The sequence below is a fragment of the Hemitrygon akajei genome, chromosome 26 (genome assembly GCF_048418815.1).
Source record: "Hemitrygon akajei chromosome 26, sHemAka1.3, whole genome shotgun sequence".
Taxonomy (NCBI): Eukaryota; Metazoa; Chordata; class Chondrichthyes; order Myliobatiformes; family Dasyatidae; genus Hemitrygon; species Hemitrygon akajei.
This window is the reverse complement of record NC_133149.1, coordinates 60,465,137-60,479,185: the sequence shown is the minus strand read 5'-3', so window position 1 is coordinate 60,479,185 and position 14,049 is coordinate 60,465,137. Positions and strand designations below refer to the sequence as shown.

Genomic DNA, 14,049 nt, shown 5'->3' with positions numbered 1-14,049 from the left:
TCTATTTCAATTGCTATCTTTATTACGTGTGGTTGTTGTTGCGGTACTATAGATCGAGCCTTGACCGGAAAGGATGGACCTCCACCGGCGTACCAGGCACCCTTGTTCCCGGTGGAAGGGGAGGACACGGCCCTCCCGGAAAGCGGACGCGCTATGGGAGGACACGGACTGAAATGGACCATGGCAAGGGGGGGGATTGTGAATTTGTTATTGAATAAGTTTTCTGAAATGTTGCATGCTACTTGTAAAAATTGCGGATGTTTAGGGAACCCCTACCCATATTTTGTGACCCTAGGTCGGACAAATTAGGATAAGCAAATAGGGAGGACACGCCAAAGAGTGCCGGGGGACGCTCACCTCCCTGCCTGATCCCGGCAGCCGTGGAAAAGCTTGTAAGGGGTGTGGCCTCTGGGAGGCCAAGGGAGGGAGTGTTGGGGTTAATGTTAGGGTTAATTCGAGACTGCCATTACAGGTCAGGAGTGGCTCACGTAATATTAGGAGACCGGAATGCGAGGGAGGGGGGAGCAAAACTGGGGACCCCGCTACACCGAAACTACCAGTGTCACACGATTCAGTAAACAAAAGAAACAGGTAACTCGTGAGTGTATGGCTTCGGGCCAATAAGATGGACACAAGTGCCCGATATTACCTAATATGTAGCGGGGGGTGTGCTGGGGGGAAAAGGGGTATAAATAAGAGCAGATTGTAAGGGGAAAACAGAACGCGCCTTCTCCAGCAACTCCGTCGATTCGCTGTGCCAGTTACGAATTCTGCAATAAACTCAAGTTTTGTAATATTCCGGTGTTGGTTGTCTCTCTTCCTAAATGAACACAGGGCAGAATTTCAAGCCCAACAGTTCTCAGAAGGGATTTGACAAGGTGAGGCTGCTAAACAAGGTAAGAGTGCAGGGTATTACAGGAACGATACCAGCATGGATAAAGTATTGGCTGACTGGCAGCAGACAGAGAGTGGGAATAGTGGGAGCCCTTCCTGGTTCGCTGCCACATGGGTCTGTGTTGGGGCCGTTTATTTTCATATTGCATCTCAATGATTTGAATGATGGATTGGTGGCCCAGTTTCCAGACAATATGAGGGCAGGAAGTGGGCGTGGGGTGCAGGTCGTTTTGAGGAAGCAAGAAATGAGATAGATTAGTAAAATGAGGAATCAGTACACAATTGTAAGTAGTTTTAGGTCCATAATATAGGAAACGATGGAGAAGATCAGTGGAGGTTCACAATACTGATTCAGAAATCAAAAACTTGTATGAACTGTGTCTGAGCACACTGGGCCTGTATTCACTGGAATGTAGAAGAATGAGGGGTACTAATTGAAACCTACTGAATATTAAAAAGGCCTAAAGTCGATGTAGAGTGGACATTTGTAGTGTTGCAGCCTACGACCAGAGGACACAGGTTCAGAATAGAGGGACATTCCCTTTGAATGGAAATGGGGAGGAATTTATTTATGAAGAGTGTGGTGAATCTATGAAATTTCTCTTCACAGACGGCGGTGGAGAACTCATCACTCGGTGTATTTAAGGCAAAGGCTGATCGTTTCTGGTTTTGTCAATCTGTGAAAATTATGGGGAGAAGGCAGGAGGATGTGGTTCAGAGGGTTTACCAGTAAATTACCAGCAAAGCTCCATTTTGATAACCAAAACAATTCATGAATTAATAGTGTAGGCCCTGATAACTTTATCAAAATGGAGCTTTACTGGTAATTTTATCAAATGGGAATGTAAAAGCTATACCAACTTCATATTCGGGTAGATCAGTTTTCACTGTTGTCCTGTTATGCTATGGTCTGCATGAGGGACCTGTCCCATTCCCAGAGTACTTCACAAGCTTCCTGTTTTCCACCAACACCATTCCTTACAGTGTCTGCAATTCCAGTTCCCCGTGCCTGTGTCTCAAGTAAAGTCGGTTAGATAATTGTTTTCCAAAATCACTGAGAGCACTAGACCATAAGACATAGGAGCAGAATTAGGTAATTTGCTCCATTACCTCTGCTCAGCCGTTCCATCATGGCTGATTTATTAACCCTCTGAACCACATCCTCCTGCCTTCTCCCCATAATTTTCACATATTGTCCAATTCCTGGAAGTTGGGAAATCAATGTCCATGCTGTAAGGTAGGTAGGCAGCTGGGATATGATGTCTCTCTGTCCACTCACACTCACGTCCCAGTGGGACTATGTACGGGTCGGTAAAATCGGCAACTATTCTTCTAAACGACATAAAGAATATGGAGCTAACTGTTGTAGTTGTTTTTGTTTGTGAAGAATGAATCCCTGTCCGTATTCATTGACCGTATTCAATGTTAATGTACTGTATACTTTCCTAAACGGGGGTCCTGAACCATTATTGATATTGAGATTCATGCTCACTAACACCGTGTCCAATTGGATTTGAATACCCTAAACCCTTGCATACCTCGAGCGGACTAAATAAGTACAGCAGGTCGGTATCCTAGCAACAGTCAGGACTTGCAGCCAAAGTAGACAAACAGGTCGAGGACTGTTAGGGGTTGGACAGAATCCTTAACGGAACACTGTTACCCAGTCAGACCCCCACACTTAAAACTTAGTGAAGGGATTGCATCCAAATCTGATGTTGTTGGGACAGTTACCCCCTGATCATCTTCTTCTGCTGATAAGATTTTAGTGTGGGGGTATGGCTCCCAATCAATGGGGGGCCCTTCATCTTTCTTTTTAGAGAGGCCGGAGAATAGACCTCCTATGCCAATGTCATCTAGTAGTGATTCAGCAACATCTTGTGCTGAAATGTGATCTTTTGGATCTGGGGGTAACTGTTCCATTAGAGGTCTGAGTCAGAATCTTCAGCGTGAGTCAAGTCCAGGACCTTGGACTTGAGTTCCGAGATGTGTTGTGGTTGTGTGCTAACTGTGTGCCTTCTGTGTGTTCTTTGAGAGCCATATAATTCTGATAGAGTTGTAGGCGTGTGAGTGAAGTGTTAGTGAGTCCCCAGTTGAGATACTCTTGTACTGTCCATTTGGGATCTAGCTTATAGCTGTGCTTAGTGTTGTGTGTGTCTAGTTCTTGGTTGTTGACTAATTTGTTACGTTGTAACAGTTGTAAATCCCAACTTTAAACGGAGCCCGCCTGAGGACCTAAAAGCAGATTCCCTTAAGAAAGCTTCAGGACAGGGCGAAAGTGTGTTGTTTCTACCAGTTCATGAGTAATAATCCCACCACCGGAACATAGCGGTACCTTTAAACGTTAAAATGGGTTTAACGAGCAGGAAGATCCCAATTAAGACAAGTGGGAGGCCTGGATAACGAGGATGTGTGCCAATTGAGAGTGGCAGGTTGAAGGGATATGTTATATCCACCGGTAGGTCGGCAGACTTAGAGGGATATTTTCCCCGCTGTCCGCATCATAACACTTCACAATGAAGCAGGTAGGGTGTTTAAGAATACGTACGGTCTGTAGGCCTTAATTAGTTGTGGCATTTATCTCAGGAGCCATGTTGCAGCTCTCGGAAATTCCAGTTAGACGACACTGGGAATGTTGTTCAGTTCTGGTTCTCCTCCTGATTGGAAAGTCGTAGAAATTTTAGAAGGGATGCATAGGAAATTTACTAGGAAATTTCTTTAGCTGTTTGCTGGTGTACGGCTGAATACTGGTAAACTGGAACTTGAACTTGAAGCGCGGACAGGATGCTGGACTGTAAACATCCCTCACTGTAGACGAGCCAGCTCAACATTAACCCTTCCTCTCCCTCGGCAGATTCCAACATTTCTGAGTGTGGCCAGTCTCACAGGTAACTACAATCGAGCTCATTATCCCAGAAGCTTTTGTCCACAGCGTCACTATCCGGACACGGCGCCACGGTACAGAATCCTCCAATGTCTTCACATTCAGAAATGCTGGAATCTGCCGAGGGATGGGGAGGGTTAATGTAGAGCTGGCCTGTCTAGGGTGAGGGATGTTTACATTCCAACAGCCTTTCCCCGACCGCTTCAAGTTCAAGTTCCAGCTTATCGTGATTCAGCCGTACACCAGCACACAGCTAAAATAAAACAATGTCCTGGGTAAATTTCCCATGCACCCTCTCGGAAAACATTCACGTCTTCCCTATCAGGAGGAGACCAGAAGTGAACAACATTCTCAGTGCCATCGAATTAGACTTTCAGAGACCCGCAATATTGGTCTTGAAATACAACCCCGGCTAATGGAGGCAACTCAACATAAGTGTTCTTAAACACCATCAGCTTCATTGTAAGAATGTGATGATGCGGGAGGCGAGGAAAATATCCCTCTAGGTTTGTCGACCACCTAGTGGATATACCGTATCCCTTCAGCCTGCCACTTTGATTTGGCACACGTCCTCATTATCCGGGCCGCCCACTTGCCTTTATTGGGACCTGCCTCCTCGTTAAACCCATTTTAAAGTTAAAAGTTATCTGTCTGTTCAGGTGGGTGGGGGTATCACTTAGGGACTGGGAGAGACTGCAGTTTTGCCCTGTCCTGAGGCTTTCTCAAGGGAATCTGCTGTTCGCCCCTCAGACGGGCTCCGTTTAAAGTTAGGATTCTGTGCCTCCCCCTCCCGGAGTGTTCTGCCCAACCCCCAACAGGTCTTGGCATTGTTTTACCAAACCTGTTTGTCTGCTTCGGCTGCAAGTCCTGACTGTTGCTAGGATACCGGCCTGTGTGTTTGTTTAGTCCTCCCGATGTATTGTAAGGGGTTCGGGTTTAGAAATACAATTGGAAATCTTCTTATGGACCCTGAAAAGCTGCGTGCCATGTGGGACTGGCCTCCGCGACCTACGGTCAATGTCACTTTAATGGGATGTTTGAATTGGTAAGAAATTAATACAAAAGGAGACGCTTCAAGTGTGGAGACAGGGAGAGCAACCGTGGTGAATGCGAGGTGCCCGACGGACACGAGGATATTCGAATCGGGACTACGGGGAACATGCAGCCAGCACCAGAAACTCATTTTTCACTGGTATTATATTTTCTGCTCTTTAACTGCTCATGGAACAGCAGAAAACTTAGTTGGTGAGCTCAAAGCTATTTGGTTATGTAAATTCACGGGTTCTTTCATTGAGTCAATAAAGGTACCGGTCAGTAATTACAGATTCTCTCTCGGCCTCCCTGATCATTATTACAGGGGCTGAATCCTGATTCCTCAGTTCTGTGTGCCCTTCCGTCCATTTTCATATCATCTGCAAACCTGGTCACAAAGCCATCAATTCAAGCATCGAAATCATTGACAAATAATATAAAAAGACCAGTCGCAACACTCACCCCTGGAAAACAGCACTGGTCACCCACCGGCAGCCAATCAGCAAAGATTCCTTTTATTCTCACTTTTTGCCTCCTACTGATCTGTTGACGCCCTATCCAGACAGGTATCTTTCCTGTAATTACAACGGGATGTTGTCTTGCCAGGCAGCCTGACACCTTGTCTAAGGCCTGGAAAATGCAATATCCACTGATTTCCCGTGACTGTGCAGGTTGGTTGGTTAAGTGGTCATTGTAAATTGTCCGGTGATTGCACTAGGATTAAATTGGGGGTTAGCTGGGCAGCGCAGCTGGAAGAGCCTGAAGGGCCGATGCAATCCTATATGTTCATAAATCAAATTTAATAATCCCCATAATAATCATCACATCTCCATCACCTTTCTATGTTACCCCTTCTCCTTCCCGTTCTCCTCTCCTATCAAATTCCTTCTTCACTTGCTTACATTAAATACATCCAAAGACGAGGCCACCAAAGACCACTGTGTGAAAGAATTCCATAGATTCACCACACTTGGTTAAGAAATTCCTCCTCATTTCCAGTCCAAAGGAATGGCCCTGTATTCTGAGGCTTGTCGTAGGCTGCCACACTGCAAGTATCGTCTTTACATCCACTTTAGGCCTTTTAATACTCAGTAGGATTCAATTAGTACTCCCTCCTTTTTCTAAATTCCAGTGAATCCAGGCCCAGCGCCGTCAATCGCTTTTCATATAAGCCTTTCATTCCTGAATCAGTTTTGTCAACCTTCTTTATGAACCATCCCCAATGTCAGCACATCCTTTCCAATATAACGGACCCAAAACTACATATAATACTCCAAGTGAGGCCTCACCATCGGCTTATAAACCCTCAGTATTACATCCTTGCTTTTATCTTCTCGTTCTCTCGGATTGAATGCTGAAAACGCCTCAAACAACTTCCTCACGAATGACTCAAGCTACAAATTAACATTTTGGGAATCTTGCACAAGGACACACAGGTCTTTTCGCACCATGGAAATCTGAATGTTGTCACTGATTAGAAGAATAGTGTACACTATTATTCCTGCTACCAAAATGCATGACCATACACTTTCCGACACTGTATTCCATCTGAGACTGCTTTGGCTGTTCTCCTGATCTATCCAATGCCCTGCTTCCACAGCACTTCACGCCCCTCCACCTACCTCGTGATGTCCACAATCTGGGCCACTAAAGTATTAAACCCATCACTGAAATCATACACATGTAACATCAAAAAGACTGTCCCAACACTGACCAGTGTGGAACCTCACTAGTCACCGACAGGAAAGGCTCCGTTACTCCCACTCTTTGCCTGCTGCCCATCAGCAAATGCTTTATCCATGCTAATATTGTTCCTGTCATATCCTGCACTCTTATCTTGTTTAGCAACCTCACCTTGTCAAAGGCCTTCTGAAAATCCAAGTACATAACATATACCAATACTACATTGTCCATCTTGCTATTTTTATTTTCTCAACAAATTCCAATAGATTTGTCAGGCAAGATTTTCCATGAAGGAAAGTTTGCCCTATTTTCTCATGTTCCTCCGAGTACCCCGAAACCTCATCCCTACTAATGGACTCCGACATCTTCCCAACCACAGAGCTCTGGAAGAGTGTATGACATTTGCAATTTGAGATGTCCGGACAAATCTACCACCAACTGCCTTTGCATATCTAATTGTTCAATTTGCTCCACGTTATTCATTCCTGGAAAACGTCCTGTCATGTTTACTTAAATAACTGAGTGAAGAGGCAGTGCAGAGAAAGGGGTTGATACAGCCCAGTCCGTCACAAGAAAACATCTCCACACCACTGAGCACATTCACATGGACCACTGTCACAAGAAATAGCAACATCAGCAAAACAACCACCATTCAGGATATGCCCTCTTCTCGATATGTCCTCTTCATCTCCACACCAGTGAGCACATTCACATGGACCACTGCCACAAGAAATAGCAACCGTCAGCAAAACATCCAGCATTCCGGATATGCCCTCTTCTCGATATGTCTTCTTCATCTCCACACCACTGAGCACATTCACATGGACCACTGACACAGGAAACAGCAACCGTCATCAAAACAACCACCATTCAGGATATGCCCTCTTCTCGATATGTCCTCTTCATCTCCACACCACTGAGCACATTCACATGGACCACTGCCACAGGAAATAGCAAACGTCATCAAAACAACCACCATTCAGGATATGCCCTCTTCTCGATATGTCCTCTTCATCTCCACACCACTGAGCACATTCACATAGACCACTGCCACAAGAAATAGCAACATCATCAAAACAACCACCATTCAGGATATGCACTCTTCTCGATATGTCCTCTTCATCACCACACCACTGAGCACATTCACATGGACCAGTGCCGCAGGAAATAGCAACCGTCAACAAAACAACCACCATTCAGGATATGCCCTCTTCTCGATATGTCCTCTTCATCTCCACACCACTGAGCACATTCACATGGACCACTGCCACAGGAAATAGCAACTGTCATCAAAACAACCACCATTCAGGATATGCCCTCTTCTCGATATGTCCTCTTCATCACCACACCACTGAGCACATTCACATGGACCACTGACACAAGAAATAGCAACTTCATCAAAACAACCACCATTCAGGATATGCCCTCTTCTCTCCACAAAATCTGGGAGGCGGATACAGGAATCAGAATCACAGGAATAATAATAATAATAATAATAATAATAATAATAATAATAATAATAATAATTGTAACAATTTGAATAATAATAGTAATAATAATAAATAACATTTGAAATGATACTAATAAATAAGTAAGAAATTTATGGTATACGTATACTGGATAGATTAAAAAAAAACAAACACTGTATATTAACCCTTACGTACCATTCAGATCAAATTTGACCCGTTTTGACATTTAACAACAGGAAAAAAAAACTCCCTAAATGCCATTTCCGGCCGAAATTTTATGACTTTTCCTAAAGTGACCGGAAATGCGCCAAATGGAACTATTTAAAATGTTATACTTTTGTACACGTGTTACAATTTTTTCTATACTGAGGTTGTTCCGGGTCAAATTTGACCATTATCTATTGAAATGGAATTTAGATTTCTGAGACATTAATTAAGGATTAATCAGCAATTTATTACTGTCAGACAGGCCATTTATACATTCTAAAGAGATTTTTGGTTCAAAATTTGCTACAGACACTTGTTATGAGGGGATTCTCGGGCCGGGTCAAAATTGACCCGGAACAAACTGTGAAGGTATAGAATATGAACAGATTGCCTGGGTTAAAGTAAGTGAGGTAGTGTCCAAAGATTCTATGTACATTTAGGGATCTTAATGGGAGAGGCTGTTACCCTACAACCATCCATCAGGCTACCGAACCAGTGTGGATAACCTAAATCTCCAAAAAAATCTCAGCTGATTCCACAACTTACAGACTTACTTTCAAGGAGTCTACTACTCAAAGATGTCGTTTTTTTTTTCTTTTCAAACTTTATTTTTCCTGCACATTGGTTGTTTCTCCGTCTTTGTCTCTTCCTGAGCAGTTTTCAATAAATTCTGTAAAGCCTGTTTTCACCTAAGCAGCAACAAGAAATTTAATCTACATGAAGTGAGTGGTAACATGCGGGAATTGACAATAAATTTACATGGAACTGTCAAGCAAGGATTGTAGGTTTGATTTATTGCTATAAGGGTGAGAATAGTGATGGAGATTGCAGAAGAACTGATGTAATCAGCCGGATTTACTGTATCCAGTCCAAGGGTGGAACAACATTCTTATCAACATCGAACTCTTTAAAAAACTGTCCAGAAACATGCCATTAATTCATCATCTAATGCCCCACTATACTAACGCCATCAGCCAATATAATGTCCCCACTTATCCATTCCTTGCATATTCATGTATCTAGTTAAGAGACTTTTGATTCCCTCTGTCGTATTTACCTCGAGTATCACCCCTGGAAGGGCATTTCCTGCACCACCACAAAGTGCCAACAAAAACTTGCCCCACACATCTACTTCCACCTTCACCCCACCCAGTGTAATCGCATGCCACCTAGTCTGTGATTGTTCAGTCCTGTGTCCAGTCTATCCTGCAAACATTGGTTAGATCTCCCTTCAGGTGCCGCAGCTCGAAAGAAAACAGCACAGGTTTGTCCAATCTCTGCTTCCAATCTACGTCTGATCTCAACAGGTGCTACACCTGGTTATTCATGTACTCACATAGCAATATTCAAGGTCCCGAACAGTCACCCCCAGGAGAAGTGACACTTCGCCTGTTCGTGTTTCGGGGTCACCGACTGTTTCCAGTCTCCTATGCAGTGACCAGGCCTGATACCCATTGGGGAGCTGCTTTGTTAGGTAGTCTTGCTCTATCCACTACAACAGGTAATTCCGGGAATGAAGGGGTTAACATGAGAGGAACGTTTGGCAGCTTTGAGCCTGCGCTCACTGGAATTTAGAAGAATGCTGGGGATCTCATTGAAACCTACCAAATGTTGAAAGAGTAAATAAGGTTCATGTGGAGAGGCTGTTTTCTGTGGTGGGTGGTATCCAGAACTAAAGGGCAGAGTCTCAAAATTGAGGGGATGTCTTTTAGAACAGAGTTAAGGAGGGTTTTTTTTAGCCGAGAGTAGTGAATCTGCGGAAGCCCGTGGGTAGATTCAAAGCAGAAATTGATAGTCTCTTGATTCGTCAGGGCATCAAAAGGGTATGGTGAGAAGGCAGTGTACGGAGTTGAGTGGGATCAACCACGCAGGAATCCCAGAGAAGCCTCAATGGGCTGAATGGCCTAATTCTGCTCCAATGGCTTGTCGTCTTATGGACAGGATTTCCAGTTGGTCAATTATGGAAAACCCTGAACATCCTTTACATAGCACCATCCAGAGACAGAGAAGCAGTTTCAGCGACAGGTTGCTATCGATGCAATGCTCCTCAGACAGGATGAAGAGATCAATACTCCCCAATGCCATTCGGCTTTACAATTCAACCGCCAGGAGTAAGATATGTTAAAGTGCCGGGGTTAGGACTCAATGTACTTAAGTAAACTACTTAAGAACTTTTTAAAAGCTATTATTAATGCTTTTTGAGAGAGTGATTTAGATGCATATCATATTTTTACTGAGTTAAGTATTGTATGTAATTAGTTTTGCTACAACAAGTGTATGGGACATTGGAAAAAATGTTGAATTTCTCCATGGGGATGAATAAAGAATCTATCTATCTATCTATCATTGTAATACCACTCCCCATTCCCATTCCAACATTCCTGTCCATGCCCTTTTCTACTGCTTCGATGAGACTACTCCCTGGTTTGGGGAGTAACATCATTATCCGGCTGCCTTGCCTCCAAACTTACAGCATGACCACTGACTTCCCCATCTTCCGCAAATTTGGCACACACATTTTGGCTCCCGTCTCACCGACTGTCTTCTCTTCACAACTCCATCGCCTTCCTTTGGGACCTCACGAAGTGATACTGGTTGAACAGAGACCCCTAGTGGCTGAAGCGGTGATGACAGTAATGAAGTAATTGGTCTGGTAGAGTGAAGACACACAAGACTGATGATGGAGATTATGAAAGGAAACAGGAGATTTTTTTTTTCATCAACCATCAGACCTTGGGAAAAATGACAAGTGATCCAAGCAAGTGCCACATCGTAAAACAGGAAGCTTAAAGACTTGGGCTGAAGGGAATTTAGAATATAAACACTGTTGTCAGTGAATATTGCAGAATATGAAGATCATGACTGTATAAGAACAATAACATGCCAGGAAGGTGCTAATTATGAGAAGGAAGTGCCTTTGTTGAATCCAGATCAGATTCTGTACACTAATAGTGCCTCTACCATTGAGAGAGGAATTTGAATGGCTGGTTGGCCTGTTGTCACAGAAAAGTAATGCCATCAGGACACAACAGGCAGAGCTGAAAGCTTTAGTTGAAGCCTGTAAGCTAGCAGAAGGAAATAATCAAATATTTACACGGATTCTCGATATGCTTTCCAAGTGATTCATGACTTTGGAAATTCATGGAGATAAAGAGGATTTCTTAGAGCTGTAGGAATTCCAATCAAGAGTGTTGAACGGACACGATAACTTATCGAAGTCATGCAACTATCGTCAGAAGTCTGAGTGTTAAAAAGTAAAGGTAACTCTAAAATAACCACTGAGGAAAGCTGTGGAAATGCATTTGCAGACAAAACTGCAAAAAGGGCTGCAAGAGAAGGATTAAAGAAAATCGTAGAAATGGAAGAAAACCCGGTAAGTGACGACTGTGTGAGATATTCAAAAACAGCGGTACTGGATGGGAAAAGGTGGGTTATTAAATGACGATGGGGTTTGAGTTTGGGGTAATACTCATAGTCTGGTAGCGCCAGCTGAACTGCTTCCTTATCTCGCTCGGCTAATCCACTCCCGAGGACACACTCGAGTGCAGAAGGTAATTGACAGACAGATTTTTCCAATGGAGGTGAAATCCATAGTTCATGATGCAAGCCCGACTGACAGCCGAGAGATGTATGAAACAGTAAACAGACCTGGATCACCGGGGAAGCCACCTCAACCAAGCTCAGCTGCCCACCTGATGCATTTTTACATCTGCAAGTGGATGATGTCACTTCACCAACGAGCCAAGGATATTCATATCTATCAGCAGTGGACACATTTACAGGATGGGTAGAAGCCATCCCAGCAAGAAAACCAACTGTCACACACACAGCCAGAACCCTCATTCAGGAATATATTCCTCGATGGGATGGCGGTGGCCCATTGACTTTAAACCAGAGGCACATCTCACTGGAAAGATTTCTCAATAATTATGTTGAATGATGAATATTGAATGGCCTTTCACTGTCCACATCCACCACAGTGATCAAGACAAGTTGATGGAATAAATGGGCATCATCAAACAATGGCTGACCAACTCTGACAAGGAAGATGTACCATGGCCCCCGTTTGATGAAATGGAGCATCAGGGCAGCCCCAACAATGAGAACGAAATGTAGGCAATTAGAAGTGGTGATGGGACGACCTCTGTCACTACAGGAAGCTGTCGATCTCAGAGAGGCTGATAGACATGTTCTGTCAGATAGTTTAGTAGACAATTTTGCCAAACTGACAGATCTGTTCAGTCTGATTCTCAGCCGGTTTCTGCTGCTTGAAGTGGTCCAATAGGAGGAGGACACACCTTGATCCATGGCGACTGGGTCCTGGTCAGGTAACCGCATAAGGAACCCCTGGAAGCTCGGCGGGAAGCTCCTTACCAAGTACGGTTGATTACCAATTCAGCAGTTCAGGTAGAAGTTAAAAGTATGTGGATAGACGCCAGCCACTGCAGGCGAGTTGAAATGATTCCAGATGATGATGCCTGGGCATCATTGGACTAGATATGTCCCTGCATCATCCCTGATGAAGATGGCAGAGGTTGTCATCGGAATATCGTTAGAATCGATACCCGCACCCGGCTGGAAGCCCTGGAAGAGTTTAGTAGCCTATTAGTTAATTAATTGGTATCTTGTGAATATTCTTTTATTATCAAAATAATAGACTTAAGAAGCACCAGCTTTTATTTCTTTGCCTTACAGTTCTTAGCATTAGCATCGTTCCTCAGCTCTGTATATGGTTTCTTTACTATTTCTGTGCTTGTTCTCTTAGACAAGCTAAAATCTTTAAAATAAGGTCACACGTTATGTTTGACTCACTGTAGAACAGTAGGATGAGAAATTGAAGAGAGATCCGACAGGAGAAGAAATCAATCATGACAGAACGATAGGACAGATTCGATGGGCCGAATGGCCTAATCCTTTGTAACATGATCTTTTGTCTACCAACTTCACCAGCTACTTTGAGGGATCTCTGACCATAGACCATAATATATAGGAGCAGGACTTGGCCACTTAGTTTGTGACAGAGAGCGTTCGGTAAACACACTCCTTACACACTCGCCGTTCTGCTGTCGTTCGGCTGAATGTACTCAATTCAATGTGTTCATAAAAGGGTTTTAAACAGAGGGGAAACGCTCGGGCTGGCTTTGTGGTGCGTTTCCCTACATACACGGTGGAATATTTACTGTCTCTGGTGATGGGGATGGGTAAATGTGTACATGTCGTTTGTATACTGGATACAGACAGATAATTCTGTTTATGCAAGAGCTTTTGAATAAAGGTGAGAAGCGATTTCAGCCATTTTTTGTCGAAATGTTTAACGGGAAGGTGAGATGGGGAGACTTCACTCAGGTAGTAAGAGTGTGGAACGAGCTGCCAGCGCAAGTGGTGGAAACGGGTTTGATTTCAACATTTAAGATTAATTTGGATATGTACATGGATAAGAGGGGTACCGGGTCGATGGGTCTAGGCAGCATGGTAGTTCGGCACCAGTTGGATGGGCCGAATGTTCTGTTTCAGTTCTATGATTCTATGTTCATCACGGTCAGCAGCGGCTCTCTGACAGTGGATCCCGCATTTCTGCCCTCTCACGGTGATTTTCCCAAGGTAAAGCGGATATGAACCAGTAACCGACATGCAGCACCGATTCAGATATATTTTAATTTGCTTTTTACTTTGTGTTTTTGTCATTTAAACATGTTGTGTGGCTCCTACATCACGATGGTAGGATGTCTGCTGATGATCAGCCTTCCAGACTGGCCACACGCCAGTCTCACAGGTAACAACAATCCAGCTCATCATTCCAGAAGATTTTATCCACAGCGTAATCATTGGGGCCCGGTTTTGTACAGAATCCTCAAATGTCTTAACATTCAGAAGTGTAGG

At 43.9% G+C, this 14,049-nt stretch overlaps 1 protein-coding gene across 1 annotated transcript in view; it reads right to left on the bottom strand.

Annotated features, from left to right (window-relative positions):
- Positions 1-12,507, bottom strand: part of LOC140716726 (zinc-binding protein A33-like) — an 82,969-nt gene extending 70,462 nt beyond the window's left edge. Inside the window, exon 1 of the mRNA XM_073029537.1 lies at positions 12,468-12,507. Within this exon, the coding sequence (XP_072885638.1) occupies positions 12,468-12,507 (40 nt within the window). The remainder of the gene's footprint in view (positions 1-12,467) is intronic.
- Positions 12,508-14,049: the final 1,542 nt, after the last annotated feature.